The sequence below is a fragment of the Rana temporaria genome, chromosome 1 (assembly GCF_905171775.1).
Source record: "Rana temporaria chromosome 1, aRanTem1.1, whole genome shotgun sequence".
NCBI classification, from domain to species: domain Eukaryota; kingdom Metazoa; phylum Chordata; class Amphibia; order Anura; family Ranidae; genus Rana; species Rana temporaria.
This window is the reverse complement of record NC_053489.1, coordinates 252967756-252992855: the sequence shown is the minus strand read 5'-3', so window position 1 is coordinate 252992855 and position 25100 is coordinate 252967756. Positions and strand designations below refer to the sequence as shown.

Here is a 25100-nt window from a genome sequence, read left to right as displayed (position 1 = left end):
CCGCGCAAATTAAAAAAAAAAATTGCGTGAGGTTCCCCCCCAGGATGATAACAGACCCTTTGGTCTGGTATGGATTTTAAGGGGAACACCTACGCCGAAAAAAAACTGCGTGGGGGTTCCCCCAAAATCCATACCAGACCCTTATCCGAGCATGCCGCCCGACCAGTCAGGAATGGAGGTGGGGACGAGCGAGCGCCCCCCCCCCTCCCGAGCCGTACCAGGGCGCATGTCCTCAACGTGGGGGGGTGGGTGACCACCCAGAGCATGCTGGGACTGTGACGTCATAAGAGGCCTATATAAATCATCGCGCACCGCACACCCGGCATACAGCAGGAGGGAGCGACGAGGCAACATCGGAAGAAGAAGGAAGAAGGCGACGAGGAAGAGCGGGATGGCCGCTGCTAGTAAAAGAGCTGCAAGAAGATAGCAGCGGCCAGCCCCGAATACGGCACCGGAGAGCGGGAGAAGAACCCCGAAGGCAGAAGAAGACCCCCGGAGAGCGGAGAAGACCCCCGGAGCTGGCTAATAAATTATTTTAAAAACCTGTGTTGTGTTTTTATTTTATAGAAAAAAGTTGGTAACCACAAAAAGCGCCCCAGTTGTTCCCTCCGCTGCGCTAAGGAATATAAATAAGGCAAAAGTCCGCAGCTGCTGCTTTAAATAAATGTGAAATGGAAAAAATATATAAGTGTATTCAAACAATATGATTTGAATTCTAAATATATAAACAGCGCTAAAGTGTGGTTAGCCCACACCCGTGAACTAATCAATACAAAAAGACAACAACAAAAACAGCTGATTAAACCCGTGATTAAAAATATGTGTAGAATAAAGTTCATATGTGATTGAAGAAAATTAAATAAATAAATAAAATAAATAAAAATCTTCTGTGATCTTCAAAGAAATCTTCCACCACACCTGACGTGTATAGTGATTCCTCCACCAATAAGAACTATTTGCCTCACACTCTCGTGTTACGGCAAAATAAGCATGTTACGAACTCCTCAAGCAGATGGATGAAGTGCCAATTCCGACAAATGACAGGTGAGATCCACATAAATAATGAAAAAAGCGTGTGATAGTGTAATACTGCTAAATCAGTTTAATGACACACCACATAAATCTGCAAAGGTTGCACTCACAAAAGTAAACTCAAAAACAAGCGTGAATCACATCAAAGCAAACTTCCACAATATTCCTTTTGGCTGATGTGTTTTTATTTTATTGACACTTTTCCTCCGAGTGAATGGGTAGGTGTACGATGTACCCCATACTCATTCACGTAGGGTGGGGGGCCGGGATCTGGGGGCCCATTATTAAAGGGGGCTCCCAGATTCCGATGAGCCCCCCGCTCGCAGACACCGACAACCAACGGCCAGGGTTGTCGGGAGGAGACCCTTGTCCCCATCAACATGAGGGACAAGGTGCTTTGGGGCACCCACCCCCCCATGTTGAGGGCATGCGGCCTGGTACGGCTCAGGAGGGGGCCGCTCGCTCATCCCCACCCTCATTCCTGACCGGCCAGGCGGTATGCTCGGTTAAGGGTCTGGTATGGATTTTGGGAGAACCCCCATGGCGTTTATTTCGGCGTAGGTGTTCCCCTTAAAATCCATACCAGACCGAAGGGTCTGTTATCATGCTGGGGGGAACCTCACACAATTTTTTTTTAAATTTGTGCGGGTTCCCCTTCAAGATTCTCTGCACACCAGTCGCCCCGCAAGTCGGATCATCTTGATCCGACTTCTGGTGCGACCTCTATTCAAATCAATGGGCTCCCATAGGGAACCATTGATTTTGAATAGAGTAAGAAACGCAGGACGAGGCTTACAGCTCTAACGCTGGAGCTTCAGAACGCACTGGTCCTGTTTTTTTTTGCAGCTTAAAAACGGCTCAGCCATCTACAGCTCAAAAACGTCATGGTGGGCATGAGGCCATAGTCTGACTTGGAGAGCCGTTTTTAAGCTGCAAAAAACTCTCAGAAAAGTGGCTGTAAAAAAGTCCATGGAAATGAACTAAAAAAAAATATTGTATAATTGCTATGGATTTTCTGAGATGTTGCCTTTGGCAAGTCTAATTTTTGGAATGCAGTTATATGCATTTTAGGGTTCGAATTATACTGTATACTAACAGTGTTCTTTGTTTATTCCCTTGGTTAAAGTATTAATGTTTTTTCTGCCCACTTCCCACTGCCCACAAAGTTTTTTCTGCCCACTTCATAAGAGATTGGTTATCTCCATATGTAGTTGTTCAATTTCTTGCAAATGTCTTTGTGTAAGTTATGTTTGTATTTTGTTAGTAGCATTTGTATGCTTTGGACTTTGATTCTAAAAGTGAAATGCACATTTTTATAATTTCCAAGGATAGTTGTATTATATGACCTCAAACGCTGGCATTATGCATGGACCAGTTATTAGAAGATGTGTCCTCTTGTTTGTTCAAGTGAAAGAAGTCTTTAATGAAAAAATCGATATCATCAGAAAGCCTACTTACCTAAAAGACAGTGGCCCAGATTCAGGTAGAACCGCGCAATATTTGCGTGGGCAAAGGGCAACGATTTTTGCTCTGCGCCCACGCAAATATTTCGATTTGCCCGCGATTCACGGAGCAGTAGCTCCGTAAATTGCGCGGGCGCTATGCTAATTTGCCCTGCGTAAGGGCGCCTAATGTAAATGATCCCGCCGGGGGCGGGAATCATTTAAATTAGGCGCGCTCCCGCGCCGAGCGAACAGCGCATGCTCCGTCGGGAAACTTTCCCGACGTGCATTGCGGCAAATGACGTCGCAAGGACGTCATTTGCTTCTAAGTGAACGTGAATGGCGTCCAGCGCCATTCACGAATCACTTACGTAAACGACGTGAAATTCAAATTTCACGAGCGGGAAGGGCGGCTATACTTTAGCATTGGCTGCGCCTACTATGAGTAGGAGCAGCCTTCCACTAAAGCCGCCGTACGGAAACTCCGTACCTTGCGTGCGCAGGGCCCGCGCAACTTTTGTGAATCGGTGGTAGTATGCAATTTGCATACTATACGCCGATCACAATGGCCGCGCCCCCTAGCAGCCAACGCAAGAATGCAGCCTGAGATATGAAGGCATAAGGAGGCTTATGTCTGTCATATCCTAGGCTGCAGTCCGCGTAGCGATGTTCCTGAATCAGGGGCATTCGCTACGCGGGAGCAAAACAGCTATTGCGCCACGCAACCTATGGTTGCGCGGGCGCAATAGCTTCTTGAATCTGGGCCAGTCAGTCACCAGTGAAACTGGTTTGCTTTGAATTTTATGCAAGTTAAGGGGATCATGACTGAGTCATGATTTTACCAGGATAAGATACACACAAAGGGTAAGTTGGGGATCATATGGAATGGTAAATAGAAATGATCTATTCTTGAGAAATGTTTTTTTTACAGGCAAATAGAAAATGTAGTATCCAGTGGAAGGATTCTTTTCATTCCACATATCAACAAGATTAAGTTGATATAAAAGCTGTGCTAATTTGTGACTATCTTTTGAGGAATGTTATGTGTAGATTCATCTATAATTTGGTCCAGAGAAAGATTAGAGCCTCCAGCCTCAGTGAGATCACCTGATACATGGGGCATCAAGGTGGTGAATAGATTTAAAAAAAAGTTAGCTTTCAGTTTATGGCATAGTGATTAATTACAGTAATTGAAGCAATTAAATGTCCCTGGGCCTGATTCAGAAAGCACTTCCACCGACGTATCTCGATATACGCCCCGTAAGTGTAAATTTGTGCCATCGTATCTTTGCACCGTACCCAGAAAACTAGATACGCTGTAAAATAGGCTTCTTCCGACCGACGTAAAATTCTTACGCCGGCGTATCGTAGGCGCATATTTACGCTGGACGCATCTTTGGCATGGGTGAATCAGAGGTGTATCGCATTTTCAGATTCAGCCCTGAAGCCATCATGGAATTAGCCACAACCCTGCATGATGACATCACCAGCAAGACACAGTGTGTACATGCAGTGCAGCCACTGGTCAAGGTACTGGCAACACTGCATTTCCTGGCAAGTGGATCTTTTCAAAGAACAAGTGGAGTAGTGGCTGGGATGTCTCAATCCACCATGAGCAGATGCGTGCACCAGGTTGTTCCCGCAATCCTCAGACGCATGTCCCACCACTTCATCAGACCCACCCATGAGCACCTGCGGCAGAAGGCAATGGGGGGTTTTGTCAGAATTGCAGGATTCCCACGCACCGTGGGGGCCATTGATTGCACACATGTGGCACTACGGCCCCCCATGACACAGAGCACATATACTGCAATCGTAAGCACTGGCATTCCATCAACATACAGGTGATAGCCGATGCCCAATGCCTCATATGGCACGTCCGTGCCAAACACCCCAGGGCCAGCCACGACAGCTACATATTCCGTCAAAGCACCATCCCAACGTATTTCGAACAGAACGTGTACGGGGACATCTGGCTGGTTGGTGAGTGACATGGGAGTCAGGCATGACTATCCGACCCCATGATGCAGACATCACGAGGGGCACATGCATGACTAACATCCTCCTGTCTTTTCCCTTCCAGGTGACTCTGCATATGCACTTGGACCCCATCTCATGACTCCATTCCGGAATCCCCAAACCAGAGGAGATACAATGATGCACACATACGTACCCGTGCAGTGGTGAAACGCACATTTGGCATCCTGAAGTCCCGTTTCCGATGCCTGGATAAGTCCAGGGGGACCCTGTTGTATTCCCCAAACTTTGTGTGCCAGATCATTGGTGCATGTTGCATTTTGCACAACTATGCCACGAGAAAGGGCCTGGAGATTGACCTACGTGATGACCTGACCCCGAACCCCAAAGTGCCCCCCTGCCCGAGGCAACCCCGTCTGCTGAGGGATCAGCAGTCAGGAGATACCTCGCATCTTTACAAGTTAAACACACACATTCATCATGGCACAAGGAGAATGCACGCATGCACACCACTGTGGTCCCTACCACACACATCCCACATCCACATCACATTGGATTAGCCCAAGTCCACCATGCAGGATTTGGGAGCAGCAACGCCACGCCAAGGCTCCAATTATGTTGCTGTCCATTCATACCACATTCACACGGTCGTGGGGATAAATTCTCCCCAACGAGCCAGGGTGACACCCCTTACTGGCAGGAGTGTCACCCCCACATTCACTCACCAGTCACACTGTAGCCTGCACTCCTGACCGTGTGCAGGGATTATCAACCAAAAAAAAACATAATCTGAGTGAAAATAATAAAAACACTCATAAAAATTAAACCAAAAAACTCATTTGAACAGAAAAGAAAAGCAAAAAAAATTCATCTGCCCTGGCATGGGCTGCGCCTAGTGCCTAGGCTCCTGGTCCGCAGTTGCCTGGGGGGAGCCTCAGGTGGGGGGGTTGTCTGGTGGAGGCACATCCCCCGGTCTCTCCCTGGCTGCCAGGCTGCTCTCCAATGCCAGGGCAATGCGGTGGAGGTAAGTGTTTGTCACCGCCTGCATCCGCAGCTGGCGGGTGGTGGTATTGCGCAGGTGGTGCCGTGTCTGCCTCCCCTCCTCTTTTACGGCAGCTGCCAGGCTCCTCCCCTCCACCTGCATGGCAGCCGTATTGGCCTGGACTGCCTCTGCCAGGCTCCGGACCTCCGTTACAAGGTTGGATGTGGTGGCCTGCAGGTCCCCCAAACATGTGAGAATCCCGGTGCAATTGGCACTCACGTCCTGCAGGTTCTCATTGAAGGCAACATTATGACCTGCCTTCTGGGTGAGGGCCTGCTGCACAGATAGCGTACAGGCAGCCTGGGTCTGAGCCGAGGAGGCCAGGCTCTCTGCAACATGGTGCAGATCCCCCACTAAGGCAGACATATGGTGGGTTTGGCAGGCCTGGTCCCTCGCCAAATTCTCCTCCAATGCCTCCGGGACACCCCTTGTTTTACGGGTAGCCTTCCTTGGGGCAGGAGAGGCTTGGGGCAGGCTGGATGGGATGGCCCTTGAGGGGCTATCCCTGATGGGGGGGTGGCCCTTGAGGGGCTATCCCTGATGGGGGAGGAGGTTGGGGAGGGAACAGGTATGGGGGTCTCCTCCACTATAAAGAACCCTTCCTCAATAGTGACCTGCTCCTCCTCCACTTCCTCTACAGGTGAGGTGGGGTCACTCTCGGCCAGGGATGGGGTCGGTCGCCCAGCAGCCGACGACGGCCCAGCTACCTCCTGGACATCTGTGGATGACACAAAACATTCACATGTTGGTGGACCCACACACTTGTCACATGTTCCCTTGCCCCCCCACACATGCTACACACCAGAGAGAAGATAAAACACACTTACCTGTCCTCAAGGGCTGATTGACCGAATCAAAGCCCTCCAGGCCCTCCACCAGCTCCCTCTCCAGGCACCTGGCAACGATCAGATCATCAGCAGTGAGGGTAATGTTGGTGGCTGGTCCACCTCCTGTGCCACTGGCATGTCTACGGATCTTGCCCAGCTTCTCTTTAACCAGACGCCGCAGATCATTCATTTTTTTTGTAATATCCCTGGTGGTCCGAGCCGCAACGCCAAGGGCATTCACCTGGGTTGTTATTTCCAGCAGGATCCTATCTCTCTCCACCTTGCTTGTAGTGCCAGTCAGTGCCCCATAGAGGCACGCGCCATACTTATTGAGGCCCTCAATAATAAGAGCCTTCTCCTCAGGGGAGTAATTCAGCTTCCTCCGAGGCTTAGCCACTGGTGCAGACATTCCTCCAAAAAAATACAAAAGTACTAGCAGTCCTAAAAAATGCTTGTGTACTTTTGCACTTGACGGGCGCATGTCTGGGCGTATTTATGCACTGGGCGTAGGCGTTGGGCCGGCGTATCTTAGGGGTTACGCCGGGCGTAGTTGTGAGCATGCGCAGATGGGTGCAGTCAATCTATCTACGTCACAGCGCATGCGCCGTTTAAGATACGCCCGACGTAAATCACTGCGACACGGTCGGACCATCATCTGCATGGGGTGACGCCCACTTACACTTATGCTGCCCTACACCGTCGAAAATATGTTACGCTGGCACATCTTGGTGAGTAATATCTTTCTGAATACAGTACATGCCTCTCCGCGCTGGTCTGGCGTAGTGTAAATAAGATACGCTACGCCAGCATAAATATGCGCAAATGTATCTGAATCCGGCCCCCTGATACTAGAAAGCTTTTCCCATCTGTTTTCCTAAAAAACACTTCTTCCATAAATTAGGTTTCTGGCTGTAAATGCACTTCAAAGTCACTCATAATAAAAATACAGATATGAGATCACCATACTTTAGAGTTGGAATTGGGAAAAATAGCTAAACATAATGGGCCAGATTCTCAAAGACTTACGCCGACGTATCTCGAGATACGCCGCGTAAGTCTAAATGTGCACCGGCATATCTTTGCGCCGTACCCACAGAAGCAGATACGCAGAAAATAGGCTTCATCCGACCGACTAACTTTCCTGCGCCGGCGTAACTTGGGCGCATATTTAGGCTGGGCGCATCTGTCGCTCCCATTGATTTCCTATTCCTAAATATGCAAATGAGGGAGATATGCCGATTCTCAAACGTACGTTTGGCCGTCGCAGGCTACGCGCGGTGCGCGTATGCTGTACGCCCGGCCTAAAGTTACCCTTCATAAAAGCAGGGGTAATTTTGCAACAGACTTGCACAGGTCAGCTGGAGAGCAGCTACAGCAGCAGCGTTACGGATGAGCTGAGCAACCACACTTGCAGGACAACACATCTGTGTGCCAACATGCCAGGGGCAGCCGTGGTCATAGCACTACTGTGTCTACGGCACGTAGGAGGGCACGGGAGAGGATATACCGCATGAACATCTTTGGCATGGGGGATCTTCAGATTCAACACTGATGCTAGCCTGGAAATAGCCACAACCCTGCATGATGACATCACCAGCAAGACACACCGCTCACATGCAGTGCAGCCACTGGTCAAAGTACTGGCAACACTCCATTTCCTTGCCAGTGGATCTTTTCAGCGTACAAGTGGAGTCATGGCTGATTTGTCACAAACCAGCATGAGCAGATGTGTGCACTAGGTTGTCCCCGCAATCCTCAGACGCATGTCCCACCACATCATCAGACCCACCCAGGAGCATCTGCGGCAGAAGGCAATGGCAGATTTCTACAGAATTGCCAGATTCCCACGCACCATGGGGGCCATTGATTGCACACATGTGGCACTACAGCCCCCCCGTGCCACAGAGCACATATACCGCAATCGGAAGCACTGGCATTCCATCAACGTACAGGTGATAGCCGATGCCCAGTGCCTCATATGGCACGTCCGTGCCAAACACCCCGGGGCCAGCCACGACAGCTACATATTCCGTCAAAGCACCATCCCAACAGAATTTAAACAGAACGTGTACGGGGACAGCTGGCTGGTTGGTGAGTGACATGGGTGTCAGGCATGACTGTCCGATCCCATGATGTCACGAGGGGCACGTGCACGACTAACATCCTCCTGTCTTTTCCCTTCCAGGTGACGCGGCATATGCACTTGGGCCCCATCTCATGACTCCATTCCGGAATCCCCAAACCACAGGAGAGAGAAGATACAATGAAGCACACGCACGTACCCGTGCAGTGGTGGAACGCACCTTTGCCCTCCTGAAGTCCCGTTTCCGATGCCTGGATAAGTCCGGTGGTACACTGTTGTATTCCCCAAACTCTGTGTGCCAGATCATCGGTGCATGTTGCATTATGCACAACTACGCCATGAGAAAGGGCCTGGAGATTGACATACATGATGACCTGACCCCCGAGCCACACAGTCCCCCCTAACCGAGGGTACCCCGTCTGCTGAGGGAACAGCAGTCAGGAGATGCCTCACAGTAGGCATCTTTGCCCGTTAAACACACACATTCATCATGGCACAAGGAGAATGCACGCTTGCACACTATTGTGGTCCCTAGCACACACCCCACATCCTCATCACATTGGATTAGCCCAAGTCCACAATGCAGGACTTGGGAGCAACAACGCCACGACAAGGCTCCAATTATGTTGCTGACCATTCATACCACATTCACACGGTCGTGGGGATAAATTCTCCCCAACGACTGAGGGTGACACCCCTTACTGGCAGGAGTGTCACCCCCCCACATTCACACACCAGTCACACTGTAGCAGCACTACTGATTGTGTGCATACACTACAAAATAATAACACTCATAACCTGAGTATAATAATAAAATAATATAACTCAACCTGAGTATAATAATCAAATAATAACACTCATAACCTTAGTATAATAATAAAATAATATAACTGGCACTCATTTGTCCTGACGTGGGCTACACCTAGTGCCAAGGCTCCTGATCCTCTGTTGCCTGGGGGGAGCTGCGGGTGGGGGGGTCATCAGGAGGAGGATCATCCCCCGGTCTTTCCCTGACTGGCTGGCTGCCCTCCAAAGCCAGGGCTATGCGTGTGAGGACCGCATTAGTCTGGTTCCCCACCGCCTCAATGGCAGCTGTATTGGCCTGTATGGCCACTGCCAGGCTCCTGACCTCTGCCACAAGGCCTGAAATTGTGTCCTCCAGCTCCACCAGGCAGGTCACTATCGCTGTGCTGTTTGCACTGACCTCCTGCATGCTTTCCATGATGGCAGTAGTCTAAGCAGCCTGCTGGGTGAGGGCCTGCTGGACTGCCAGTGTGCAGGCAGCCTGGGTCTGGCCCAAGGAGGCCAGGCTGTCTGCCACACGGCGCATTTCACATGTTACAGAACCAACATGGCGGGTCTGCCTGGTCTGGTCCCTCGACAAAGTCGCTTCTAAGGCCTCTGGATCACCCGTCGTCTTCCTCGTAGCCTTCCTGGGTGCAGGAGAGGCTTGGGGCTGTCTGTATGGGGATGCCCTTGAGGGTACTTCCCTGATGGAGGAGGAGGAGGAGGGGCTTCCCCTGATGGAGGAGGCCCTTGGGGGGCTTCCCCTGATGGAGGAGACCCTTGGGGGGCTATCCCGTATGGAGGTGGAGGTATGGTGGTCTCGTCCCCAAGGTATAATCCTTCCTCCAGGTCCCTGTGCTCCTCCTCTACTTCCTCTAAAGGAGAGGTGTGGACACTGTCCTTAGGGGATGGTGTGGGTCGCCCAGCAGCCGAGGATGGCCCAGCTCCCTCCAGCACATCTGTGGATGACACAAAACATTCACATGTTGGTGGACCCACACACTTGTCACATGTTCCCTTCCACCCCCACACATGATACACACCAGATAGGAGATAAAACACACTTACCTGTCCTCAAGGGCTGAACAACTGAATCCAAGCCCTCCTGGCCCTCCACCTGCTCCCTATCCAGGCACCTGGCAATGACCTGCTCATCAGTAGTCAGCGTGATATTCAGGGCTGGCCCACCTCCGATGCCCATGCTGTGCCTGCTCATCTTGGCCACCTTCTCTTTCACGAGACGCCGCAGGTCGTTTTTTTTGCCTATGTCCTTTGGGGACCGCTCCTCATGGCCAAGGGCATTGACCTGTGTTGCAATCTCAGCCAATATCTCAGCCTTACGGACCTTGCTGGTCGTGCCACTCTCAGAACCATGGAGGTACTTGTTGTGCCTGGACATTGCATCAATAATAAGAGCCTTCTCCTCTCATGTGAAGTTTAACTTCCTCCTGTCTTTAGGCCTAGGCACTGGTGCAGACATGGCTCTGAAATATGCAAGCAAAAGTAACAACACCAAACCAACCAAAGCTGCTGGTGTACTTTTGCACTTGACGGGCGCATGTCTGGGCGTATTTATGCCCTGGGCGTAAATGGTGGGCCAGCTTATCTCAGGGGATATGCTGGGCGTAAATGTGAGCATGCGCAGAGGGACGCGGGACATGCGATCACGTCACGGCGCATGCGTCGTTCATTCGGCCCTTCATTTGCATGGGGTCACGCTTCATTTAAATGGATCACGCCCACTTCCTTCCCACTTTGAATTACGCCGGCTTACGCCTACGAATTTAAGTTACGCCGGCGCAACGTTGGGAGCATTTGCTCGGAGAATACGGTGCTTGCCTCTCGAAGCTACGTCGGCGTAGCGCATCAGAGATGCGCTACGCCGGCATAAAGATGCGCCGATCTACGTGAATCTGGCCCAACATTTGCAACAGGAGTAATAAATGAAACATGTACATTGAGGCTGATCATTTGTTTGAGAAAATTGCTGGTTGGTGGATTGTTCCACATTCTGGGTTTTTGAACCACACAAAGGAAGAGCAACAAGTTAGCCTTGAATCTCTTAGGTACATTTAACACCCACTTTTACAAAATCTGCTTTAAAACTCATGCTGCTTAACCACTTCAGCCCCGGACCATATTGCTGGTCAATGACTGGGCCCCTTTTTGCGATTCGGCACTGCGTCGCTTTAACTGACAATTGCGCGGTTGTGCGACGTGGCTCCCAAACAAAACTGGCGTCCTTTTTTTCCCACAAATGGAGCTTTCTTTTGGTGGTATTTGATTTTATTTTTTGCTCTATAAACAAAAATAGAGCGACAATTTTGAAAAAAAAAAGAATATTTTTTACTTTTTGCTATAATAAATATCCCCAAAAATATATATAAAATTTTTTTTTTTTCCTACAAAATAGGGGGTAGTTTTATGGCATTTTTATTAATATTTTTTTTTTACTAGTAATGGCGGCGATCAGCGATTTTTATCAGCACTGCGACCTTATGGCAGACACTTTTGACACATTTTTGGGACCATTGGCATTTTTATAGCGATCAGTGCTATAAAAATGCATTGATTACTATAAAAATGCCACTGGCAGGGAAGGGGTTAACACTAGGGGGCGAGGAAGGGGTTAATTTTAAGTTCCCTGTGTGTGTTCTAACTGAAGGGGGTGGGACTGACTAGGGGAAATGACTGATCGCTGTTCATACATTGTATGAACAGACGATCCGTCATTTCTCCCCCTGACAGAAACAGGAGCTGTGTGTTTAAACACACAGCTCCCGGTTCTTGCTCTGTAATGAGCGATCGCGGGTGCCCGGCGGTGATTGCCCACCAGGCACACGCGTTTGCACCAGGGGCGAGCGGGGGGCGCGCGCGTGCCCCTATTGGCTGAAATGCGAGATGACGAATAGCAACGTGATCTCGCGCAGCCGAGCCGACCTGCCGCCGTATAACTGCGGCGGCTGGTCGGCTAGTGGTTAAAGAATAAGTCCACCATTTGCAACCTGTATTCAGGGTGTAACTTGTAACATGTTGCTAATGCAGCACCCCTGCTCACCCCCCAATCCCCCACTGTGACAGCTGATGGGATTTCTTTCCCTGCACCCACTGTCACATTTTGAAAATAGTATAAATAAACTACAATTGTGCTGATCAGCACACTCATAGTTCATTCACATTGCCCACTGCTCAGGAACTGTCTGTCTGTACAAAGGTACAGTCAGAGAGCTCTAGGCATTGTGTACAGGAGCCTGACATTGCATCCATGATCCATTGGTGCAATGCTCTGTAGGCTCGTCACTTTGCCAAATGCAAAACGTTTGCTGTAATCTACATGCTCTGATGTGATTGTGGGTGCTTCTATGTCGGGAAGACCAAATTGGAATTTTGGCATAGAGCATACAGACACATCAGGAGCATGCAGACCTGCAATCCAGACCTACCCTTCGGAATACATACCTCCCTGGTACACCAGGGAGCCTTTCCCAAGATCAAATTCTTGATCCTTGATCGAATCCACCCCAATCCGAGAGGAGGTGATTGGAACAAGTACCTCCTACAACTCGAATTGTGGTGGATCTTCAGAATGAAAAATGACCAGGTCACCAGGGTTGAATGAGGCAGTTTGCTTCAAGCCCTTTCTGGAGGGCCTCAACTCTGGAGGGATGGAAAAGTAGGTATTTTCCATCATCATTTTTTCCTTCCCCCCTCTCTCTTCTTTACCTATTTTAAGCCTCTCTGTGAGGGTACACGATTAGCCATGCACTCCACACGCTGTGTTCTACTCTGTTTCACGCTCTTTCCCTCCTTACATGCTGTTCGATATGCCCTTTATACTGTTTTTTATCCGTTTCTTTTGCTTTTTGATTAACAATGTAATATTTGATTTTTTTGTCATTTGTATATTTGTCATTGCTTATGTAACAACACCACCTTGGCTGCCCTTGAATGTGTTGTTCCTGTGTACACACTGCAGCACATGTACCATTGCTAACCACCCACAAGTCTTTAAATACTTTTTTTTCTATCCCCTTTTTATAAATGTTTCACTTCCACACAGGGGGCCAGATTCAAGAAGCACTTGCGCCCGCGCAACCATAGGTTGCGCGGCGCAAGGGCTTACTTGCTCCGGTGTAACGAGTGCTCCTGATTCAGGAACCTCGTTACACCGACTGCAGCCTAGGATGTGACAGACATAAGCCTCCTTATGCCTTCACATCCCAGGCTGCATTCTTGCGTTGGCCGCTAGGGGGCGCGGCCATTGTGATCGGCGTATAGTATGCAAATTGCATACTACCACCGATTCACAAAAGTTGCGCGGGCCCTGCGCACGCAAGGTACGGAGTTTCCGTACGGCGACTTTAGCATAAGGCTGCTCCTGCTAATAGCAGGCGCAACCAATGCTAAAGTATAGCTGCGCTTCCCGCTCGTGAAATTTAAATTTCACGTCGTTTACGTAAGTGAACCGTGAATGGCGCTGGACGCCATTCACGTTCACTTAGAAGCAAATGACGTCCTTGCGACGTCATTTGCCGCAATGCACGTCGGGAAAGTTTCCCGACGGAGCATGCGCTGTTCGCTCGGTGCGGGAGCGCGCCTAATTTAAATGATTCCCGCCCCCGGCGGGATCATTTACATTAGGCGCCCTTACGCAGGGCTATTTAGCATATCGCCCGCGCAATTTACGGAGCAACTGCTCCGTGAATCGCGGGCATTTCAAAATATTTGTGTGGGCGCAGAGAAAAATCTTTGCTCTTTCCCCACGCAAATATTGCGTGATTCTACCTGAATCTGGCCCAGGGGTTACATATTAGGATTTCGGTGCATTTCGCATTTGCAATCTGTAAGGGGATTGTTTGTTGCTCCATGATCCAGCCAATGGGGAGATCTCCATAGACATACTATGTATGTCTCACACTGGTTGGGTTGTCAGCTTTCTCATATCCATTAGGATGACATCAGGATGTTGCTTGTGTGCCTGGCATGGCACTGACTCCTCCTTTGGAGTCTCTGGGAGGAGGCAGGCTATTCTATCTCTCTTCTCCTCCCCTTTGTTGTGTCCATGGCAACCATTGTTGCTCTTTGGACAAGCTTCCGTGCTAGTGGGACCTGCGCGGTGCGTTGCTCCAGGGCGCACTCGCGGTCTTGCCGCGCTTGCCCTACCTCCAGTGGTGCACAGCATGTCCATTTTGCTTGGGGCCCCCTAATTCCTTCTAACGGCCCTGAGGGAGGAGGTTGTGTCTAGAGGAATCTACATGACATTTAGTTGGAGAGTAAGTACAATGGCCCAGATTCACAATGGAGATACGACAGCGTATCTCCAGATACGCCGTCGTATCTCTGCGTTGCGCCGTCGTATCTATGCGACTGATTCTTAGAATCAGTTACACATAGATATCCATTAGATCCGACAGGCGTAAGTCTCTTACGCCATCGGATCTAAACTGCATTTTTTTTTGACCGATGGGTGGCGCTTACATCGAATTCCGCGTTGAGTATGCAAATTAGCTAGATACGCAAATTCCCAAACATACGCGCGGCCGACGCAGTAAAGTTACAACGTTTACGTTAGGCTTTTCCCGGCATAAAGTTGCTCCTGGGTCTATGAGGCGCAGCCAATGTTAAGTATGGCCGTCGTTCCCGCGTCGAAATTTGAAAAAGTTACGCCGTTTGCTTAAGTCGTCCGTGAATGGGGCTGGACGTCATTTACGTTCACGTCGAAACAGATGACGTCCTTGCGACGTCATTTGGAGCAATGCACACTGGGATATTTTACGGACGGTGCATGCGCCGTTCGTTCGGCGCGGGGACGCGCTTAATTTAAATGATACACGCCCCCACCCGCCGAATTTGAATTCCGCCGGCCGATTTACGCTACGCCGCCGCAACTTACGGAGCAAGTGCTTTGAGAATACAGCACTTGCCGGTGTAAGTTGCGGAGGCGTAACGTAAATCAGATACGTTACGCCCGCACAATTTTGCGCGGCTCTACGTGAATCTGCCCCAATAAGTCTATCCCTTTTGAATACATATGTGATATTTGGGTGTTGGGCATATTTCATGCTGAATACACCCTAACTTTGGATATATTTTTTCCTATATTGTTTTTTGATGATTTTTACTTTCCTTTTTTCTTTACGGTTTCTTACAATATACAGTAGTTGGTTCTTTTACTGATGCTGAAACCATCTGTACTGTTTAATCTTCACACTCCCATTTAAACCTGCCTGCCAGTATGTGAGCACACCAACACGCATAGGTGGGTGTCATATTGCAGTGATTTTGTATATTTTTTAATATATAAGTCATTGCCTTGACCCTAATACCATTCTTATTACCACCCCCCTCCTTTTTTCCCTATGCAGTTATATGTATATATGTTTATGCTCCTGCCACAGGTTCTTGGTTCTTTGGACCCCAGTACACAAACATGCTGTGTAGTAGGAAATACTGCGCAGGTCACAGTAGGTGTAATGAACAAAGAATAATAAGTGTCCAGTGAATGATACAAAAACAAAAACACAAAAAAGTGTGCAACAGCTGCTGCAATTAAATATGCTAGATACATACACTAAACAGTTAACAAAGACATTTTAAGCTTTTCTGCGTTGCACTGCGATAACTATATTATTGGTACAACCAAAAATAAAAATGTGAATAAAGAGTTTGTTGAACAGAACACTCTATATCAGTCAGTGACGGGTTAAACGTGACTGTGTTAACATAGTGTGTAGTAAGTGAAATGCCAATAAATATTAATGAACGGGAACACTAATAATATGCAAACAAAAACAAATAGTGAATACGTTTTAAAATATGCCAAGATAAGTATGTGTTCAAATATACCAAAATTATATGTGTGACACCAATCAAAAAGTTAAATCATTCCTGCTGAACAGACATATCATGTGATAAAAATAGGATGATAATCCAATCGACTTTTTTAAAGTGTATAAATAAAGAGTCCATATTAAGGAATAAATAAAGAGTCCATATAAGTTGAGTAGCCGTGACTTCAAAACGAATAAACACCCAGGAAAAGAGTGCCTCGAGAAATAGATGAGTGCCTCCACCTCTTATATTAAATCTCCTTACCGACTCCTGTGGATCTCTCGTTAAAGAGATCACATTCGCTTGTGGCTATTAACCCTGACCTGGGTCTCTTACTGGTCTCATAGGTTCCCCTCCTGTTCTATTCGCGTATAAACTTCTCAAAATATCAGATTGCCCATGTAAAAATAAAAATTACCATAGTGTAGAATTTTCCAAAATTGTATAAAAAAATAAAGGTATGCGCTCACATGTGGTAGAATAAAATTAAAGCGTTGTATAAAATCTCAAGCCGGCCGGCTCTCACTATCCGCCCGTCCTTCCGGGGAGTAGCGTGGTTTAGTTGGTGACATCAGCACGCCGCTCCTCCCTACGCCGTTTCGTCAAATCGCTGACTTCTTCAAGGGACACGCTGTGTCTGGATACAGTACACAGTTTTCCTGAGGTGTCTAGGACAGAGATTCTCCCAGTGTTATCTTCTGAGGTCCTTGGTATCATTCTTCCCCCTGTCTGCTAACCACCAACATTGACAGAGTGGATGGACTGCATGAAGGGACATGCGCTGCGGTGTGAAACTCTCTTTTTAATCGTTTTGGATACTTATTTGCTTTACCAACATTAAGGATGTAAGTGACAAGTATTTTCTTGATGTGCTAGATGCACTATAGACTTTGTTAATAGATGTATTGTTATACAAATTGCCCATTGATATCTTGCATTTATTATAGATGTGAATTTCTGTTACTACCTTGATGAAGGAAGAAAAAACACTGTTTTCCGAAACGCGTTGGTTCTAAGAATCCATATCTGTATTGCAATTTTTCTGTATCCATGTTTTTGTATTATTTATATATGTGTTTTCAATAAATATTATTTATTTACTTCCTTACTATCATTATTGTTACGGTAGTGCCTTCAAAGTCCCACTCCAGGGATTCTTTTCTCTTTCCAATAGTCTTTGGGATGTGGCACATCCATCTTTAGTTATATTTATCAGATTCCCTTTTTTACTAGTTTTGTCAGTGGGTCATTGGGGCATCATTCACAGTTTGAAGTGATTGGCGTTACATTTACATTGTGGAACATGTTTTTACTCTTTCTACAGTGTGTGTTTATTTATGTTGTCATTTTTTTCCTTTGTAAATGAGTAGCAAAGAATACTATGTACCCTTTGTTTATTCATTCATTCATTCATTCACGTAAGGGTAAATATCTGGGAGCCCCATCCAGACTCTAATAATGCCCCCCCTCACAAACCCCCACATCCACTAGGCCAGGGATATGGGGATGAGACCGCATTGGGGTGGGGGGGGCATACACTAGCTGACGCTCCCTTTCCTGGCCATTCAGGCTGCATGCCTGGATAGTGGTCTGGATTTTTTTTGGAATTTTGGAGGGGAACCCCACACTGTGTGGGATTTGGGGGGGATCCATGGCATTTTACAATTTGAGTTGGTGGGGGTGGCCTGAAGCATGATTTTTGTAGTGGTTGTTATGCTGACACTAAAATAATAACTTTCAGCTAAACATTAACATCCCTAAACATTAACCCTGACCCGCTAGAGTGACAAGAGTTTATGGTTAACATTTACATGTGTGCATGCCATATGTTTGATATGATGAGGATGATAGAGAACCCTGGACTGCTAAGGGCTCTGAACAACACTAAGAAGAGTCTATTTGAGATGAGCTATTTAAAGAGGAACTGCAGTCTGCTCACATCATTTGTAATAAAAATCTCTTTGCCATTTTGAAGCCTCCCTCCAACCACTTTGCATACTTTTTTTATATATACTGCAATTCTGTACTTGCCAAATGTGCTGCAGAAATCTCCCTCCACTAAGTCTGGCTCCATCCATTGTAACTGTGGGCAGCTGAAGCTGCTGCCTGTTCACTTCCTGGATTTACACAGACACACATCTCCAGCTCTGCAGCTCTCATTGGCCCTCTGATGACTCATCCGCCCTTCCTTCCTGGCAAACTCTCATGAGAGTGTTGTGCATGATATCACAAGCCTAGGCTAATGACCAGACAAGAAACAGGAAGTGGGCTGTATAAGGTATTTACTGCCAGACAAAAATGTTTTACTATCCAAAGTTAAAACAAGGGCAAAAGATTTAATAGATAGAAAGATGAAAAAATTACTGAAGGTCCGTTTTAAGTTATGCAAGTCAGAACTTGCAATTAATCAGACTAGCTTACACTAAGCATTACAAGTTGGGCAACTATAGGTTTATAGGTGTACTAAATGTGAGTTGTAAGTCACAACTGACACATTTAGTACACCTATAAACCTATATTTTTGTTCATTTTTAACAAATGTGATATATGTGAGCCTGATCTGGATGTGTGTGTGTGTGTGTGGGATGGAGGGAGGGGTGTCCCTTTTTGTTTGTCTGGTCCATAGCTGTCATGCGCAATAGTGCCTCTCATCCCCATTTGGGTGGTGGTAGGGTGGTGTCCTCCTGCGCATCCGTGCAATGCACAGCGCCCTGCTAGTGGACGCTGGGGGGCATGGACGCTTATTATCCACCTTACACTTCAGGGCGGGCTGGTGCGGATCTGTGTCTGGAAATCCTGCTGGATAGGTGATATGTATCTTTGCCCAATCCAGCCCAGAGAGTGTAGTATGACGCTGGTTGGAACCCGCCCTGGATCTCGGTAATATCGGCTGGGGTCTGGCCGGGAAATCACTCTTCAATCCTTCACCATGAGAGAGACACCACATCACTGGTCTCACACTTTTTTATACACATGCAAGGTAGGCAGGAGACCTTTGTGACTCCACTCACACTTTTTTCTGGTTTGGGTTTCCTCCCTTAGCTCCGGGCCAGGCATGTGATGGGGACCCCCTCTTCCACTCCCTTCACCCCCGCATGAGCCAGTTCAGTTCTTGCGTTGGTCTGTAAGTACCAGTATATCCAAATGCCTTCTAATGGAACTTTTTGTATTATTCAGAAAACTTTCCCTCCCTCATTTTTATGAAGGGTTTATTGTTTTATTTATATATCTGACTTTTCTGCACTTACATAAATACTCCTGATGAGTGAACATGATTCACAAAACACGTAGAGTTTCAATAATAGGTGCCAAGACATATCAGGCTTCAATCCCGCAATTCCTTATATATCATGTGTACTATCTGATAGTTATATTTTATCAGAGGTATGTATTGACTTTTAATATTTGATTCGTTTGTATCCTATATGTCAATCATGTCCAATGACTGTGTTCCCCATGCTGTAAGTATTATCTGTATACTTACCTATTTATTGGCTGTTCTGGTCCAGTCATGTGATTGGCTCCCCTTTGTCAGCCAGCGCAGGCTGCAGGTGAGAGGAGGGAGCACTGACAATGAATGGGCCATAATAAGCTTATGGGTGACATCAGCACTTGAGTATTACCAACTAGGGATGAGCTTCAAATTCGAGTCGAACTCATGTTCGACTCGAACATTGCCTGTTACCCTTTTCAACGAACAATTTGGGGTGTTCGCGGCAAATTCTAAAAGCCGCGGAACACCCTGTTAAAGTCTATGGGAGAAATCTAAAGTGCTAATTTTAAAGGCTAATATGCAAATTATTGTCCTAAAAAGTGTTTGGGGACCTGAGTCCTGCCCCAGGGGACATGTATCAATGCAAAAAAAGTTTTAAAAACTGCAGTTTTTTCGGGAGCAGTGAATTTAATAATGCTTATAGTGAAACAATAGAAGTGAAATATTCCTTTAAATTTCGTACCTAGGGGAGGTGTAAATTATGCATGTGAAAAAGCGCATGTTTCCCGTACTTAGAACTGTCTCTGCACAAAGTGTAATTTCTAAAGGAAAAAAAGTCATTTAAAAATCACTCGCGGCTATAATGAATTGTCGGCTTCCAACAATTCAGAGAGAATTCATTCCTAAAAAAAAAAATGACGTGGGGTGCCCCCCAAATATCTATTCCAGACCCTTCAGGTCTGGTGTGGTTTTTAAGGGGAACTCCACCCCAAATTTTAAAAGAAAAATGGCGTGGAGTTCCCCCAAAAATCCACCCAGGCCCCTTATCCGAGCACGTAACCTGGCCGGCCGCAGAAAAGAGGGGGGGACAGAGAGTGCCCCCCTCCTGAACCGTACCAGGCCACATGCCCTCAACATGGGAAGGATGTCCCCATGTTGATGGGGACAAGGGCCTCATCCCCACAACCCTTGTCCGGTGGTTGTGGGGGTCTGCGGGCGGAGGGCTTATCAGAATCTGGAAGACCCCTTTAACAAAGGGGACCCCCAGATCCTGGCCCCCCCTATGTGAATTGGTAATGGGGTATGTTGTACCCCTACCATTTCATGAAGAAAGTGTAAAACATACACACTGTGGAGAAAAGTCCTTTATTAAAAAAATAAAAATAAATCCAGCGGTGGTAATCCACTCTTGATCCCCGCTCCCCGCTCTAACATTGGCGGTATCCAGCGACGGGTGATCTCCTCTCTGGTCCAGTGATGGGAAGATCATCCGGGATCCAGAGCGCAGCATCGCCGGCCGCCTGTCTCCACCGAAGATAGCCCAGCGAATGACGTGGCTGGAGCTAGTGACATTTGTCACCCGTCACATGACCCCGTCCCCCTCTGACACACCCTCTGCTACGTCACTGGGGAAGCCCAGACTTCCCCCTTGCATCAGAGGGGGGCTGGGTCACGTGACGGGTGGAATATTTCACTTTTATTGTTTCACTTTAAACATTATTAAATTCACTGCTCCCGAAAAAACGTCCGTTTGTAAAACTTTTTTTTGCATTGATACATGTCCCCTGGGGCAGGACCCGAGTCCCCAAACACTTTTTAGGACAATAACTTGCATATTAGCCTTTAAAATTGGCACTTTAGATTTCAAACATTCGAGTCCCATAGACTTTAACGGGGTTCTAAAGTTCACACGAACATTTGGTGTGTTCGCAGGTTCTGGTGCGAACCGAACAGGGGGGTGTTCGGCTCATCCCTATTACCAACCATTGGCAAGCACTGTCTCGATTCCCCTGCAACTGCTGACACAGGGGAGATCACATGACTGGACCTGACAATAGGCAAGTATACTGATCTTGTCTTACACAGGTTAGTCATAATACGTGGTAGGAGGGGAGAGGGAACATTATTAAGAGTAGTTAGGATTTGACTGGAATTGTACTTTAAAATGGCTGTGTTTGATAACACAACACTTCATGATTGCCTATGGAAAAGTAACAGGTAAAAGGAAAAATGTGTATGCAAAGAAATCATTGGGACCCCAGATGAATTGCACCAGGAACTAAAAGTGTTTAAATCCCTAGGTTTGGTTTTGGTGAAATCTGTGTAAAGTTGTAGGTAAGATTTGTAAATCAACACATTTCAGAGCAAAAGACTGCAACACATTTTTTTTGCAAACATTACATTTTTGCAATACACAAAAGTTATAGGATATCACTGTTGCTTTAAACAACAAAATTATTTGAAAATAATAATTTTATTAATAATAATTGTAACAACAGCACCACAATCTTTTGCAAAATTGGAAAGCAATTTATTTGTAAATCGGTCACAACTAGAAAGCAAGACTACAATGTATAAGGTTCTAAATCTCTACAGCTTTACAGCATTACAAATGTATTAACTATGCAATTAAAAAAAAATACTTTAAAGACCCAGCATTAGGTATTTCTGTGATTAACAAAGGGTTATGTATTATATACATCTAATAACGAATTATGACTACATTCTTTATAACATCATGTCATGCATCAGACATGTGCACGATGAACAAAGTTTCGATTAGTTAATCCAGTTATTTCCTTGAGTTCAATTCGGTTGATTCATTAAATTCGTATTTGGAATTTGTATTCCAAATTTTCTTTGAATTTTCTTTGAATTTACCATTTTTTTTTATTTGAAACGTTCAATTGATACATTTTCGAATCGGTCGAAACAAAAACGTTATATTGTTTTCGATTTGAATGCAGCAAAGGGAACAAACAAAAGAAAAATCTCCATCAAATGATTACAATGACGCTTTAAATCACCTTTGGCTTAACATTATTTTGAAATGGTACTCTAATAACACACACAGTCTTTGATTTCAGCAATATGTGTAGTTAGAATTCGACTGGAGTTCAATGTAAAATTCAATTCGAATATCAGTCCGAATTTTCGAAATTTGGATGAATTTTGTTACGTTATTCGGAGCATTCGGTAAAATTTGTTTATATTGTAATTCAAGTATTTGGATATATCCAAATCTCTGAATAATGAAAAATTAGTCTGAATATTAATTCTGAACAAAACAAACCACACATGTCTAGCATCAGTAGACAGTTGTTGTAATACATATCAATTTCTATGCTTGCCATGACTTACTCGGTTGCAGTTAAACTTCTATAGTTCAGATAAAACCATTTCTGTATTGTATTTAGCGTATTCCTTTCTTTTAACATACCCTCAAAGTTTGATTGATACATCAGCCAAAAATGTTGCAGAAAACTCTTAATAACTTTGAGTAATGGACTTCACAGTTTGTGTTTTCACTTCAATGACTTTTACTTAACCTAAAACAAAAAAACTATATTAAAAAGAGAAAAAAAAATCTTGCCCTGTATAATATTTTGGATTATAAATACAGATGAGCATTTCCTGTTTTATAATGCTTTGTAATATAAATAAAGAAGAGCATGTACTGTTTCAAGTCAGAAGCCTTTGAGGACTCTAGCAAGTACAGTTTTACACCCTGTAGAAACATATTCCATCTCCCTGCCCACTCTTTTCCACAGTGCTCATTCCCCCCTCAGCTCTACTTTGTGGAGGGGCACCTCTTGCTTTCTATTAGCCTTACCAAGAGCTTCCTATACACATTCTTCTTCACATACTCCTTGGCTCACACAACATTTTTCCATTTGCTTTTTTCCCATTGCTGCACTGTACCTCCATCCTTTTCCTATATTGCAATTTTACACCCTCCCCGTGTAGGTCTGTTTTGAATGTAAAAAATTGACTCATATGGCCTTAGACTCCAGGCTTATAAACAGGTTTAAACAAGGTGATTACAAATTAAATTATGTTTAATTTGCTTCCACAAATGTTAAAGCCTAAGTGCAGCCAAAGTTAACAATAGAAAATTCAGCAGAAGGGACATATCTTTAGTCAGTAGGATGTGTCCCTTGTGTTGATGCCTCCTCTATTATTAGAAATCCTCCTCCATCCATGCCCCTCACCTTTCTCACCATAATCTTTCAATGCGGCAAGGGTTATTAAAACGAAGGGGCTGTCACAGATTCTCATCAAGAGACTTTATGCAGAGCTACACCAGATTTTGCACTCTGCAGTTTTAGTAAATCAACTTCACCGACAAAGTCTATCCTTTCCAGTCAGCTGCTCCATTCATAGAAGCGCAAAATACACATTCTATAAATGATATTTGGTCTATCACTAAAGAGGGCCTATCAATCAACCTATCAATCATCCGCTCATCCTCCATTCTTAGATCCTTCATTTCATTTGCACATGATTCTTTTGGAAAATGAATTTTTCACTTAGCTTCACCTCATTCACTAAGCTAAATGAAAACCATTTTGCAAAGTGAACATGCTCTACTACTTGATTAAATCAAACACAGACAGAAGTTGAGAATCTTAAAAAACAAATTGTGTGAATATTCACTTAAGTTATTCCATGTGAAGATCAATGTCCTGTTTATTTTGGTTACCTGCAATTAATGGGATATTTAAAGTGAACAAGTCCGATGGACTTGTTTCATCGAAAATTTTGTTCGTGTGTGGGCTTTTGACTTTTTTCCATCGAAGTAAAAAAATAGAACATGTTTTAAATTCTTCCGATGGAAAAAAAATCAGATGGAAAATTCCGATCGTCTGTGTGGAATTCCATTGGAGAAAAATCCCTACATACTCAGAATCAAGTTGACGCATGCTCGGAGGCATTGAACTTAATTTTTCTCGTAGTGTTTTACGTCACCGCATTTTGGACGGTCGGAATTTAGTCTGACAGTGTGTATGCAAGACAGCTTGAACGGAATTCCAATGAAAAAATCCATCGGATGTTAGACCATCGGATACTCCGAACGTGTGTACGTGGCATTACAGTTCAAAAACTACTGATTTGGCCGTTCCAAGATTGGGCACACCTTACTAGTCTCAAACTGTACGATTCACAGTGAAAAGAGATGATTTTCTATTTATCCTAGCAGGGGCATAGCTGTATATGTCTATTTTAAATATTTGCTTTATTAGTTGTTTTTTGTACACTGTAGAACAACTAATTTATAATTACCTTTACAAAAGTCACACAACCACTGTAAATTAGTGTCAGCAAAAAGAGAGCAATGAAAGTTGATGATGACGTCCATATATTGGTAATTTCTTCCGAATCGCTAAGGTCTTCTCCTCCATCATCATGGTAGACAGAAGAATTGTCAGTTGACAAAGGTTTTTCTGAAAGTAGAAAATAACCATATTTCATTATCACCCTTCAATGGAATTGCCAATTTACCAACAGAAACTTTATAAAAAAGCAAAACCCCTGGACAGATTGCTAATTACTTTTTTGATTCCTATACATTTTTTTGAATATACATATCTAAGATGTCCATAAGCTTATGAATTGGTTCACCTTGGTTAACCTCCCTGGCGGTATGATTCTTTCTGAAAAAACATGCTGAAAGCGGTACAATTATTTGCAAGGAAATTTGGTGTTTTATACTGTAGGCCTGTGATTTTTAGGAATAACTCACTTAAATCTGACCAAACAAGAATCTAATAGGCATCCCGGGTATGACATTTTTTTAAAAACAAAATTTTAAATTATAATATAATAAATAATTATAAATAATTATAGCAAGTAATAATATAATAAA

General features: G+C 45.5%; 1 protein-coding gene and 1 gene segment (V, D, J or C); both read right to left on the bottom strand.

The window, feature by feature from the left end:
* The window catches only part of LOC120940889, a 201324-nt gene that overhangs the window by 78765 nt on the left and 97459 nt on the right, over positions 1-25100 (bottom strand).
* Positions 21743-25100, bottom strand: part of LOC120940874 — a 40132-nt gene continuing 36774 nt past the window's right edge. The window contains exons 9-10 of the mRNA XM_040353971.1: positions 24518-24678; positions 21743-22782 (exon numbers count right to left, since the gene is read on the bottom strand). Of these exons, the coding sequence (XP_040209905.1) occupies positions 22774-22782; positions 24518-24678 (170 nt within the window). The 3' untranslated portion in view covers positions 21743-22773. The remainder of the gene's footprint in view (positions 22783-24517; positions 24679-25100) is intronic.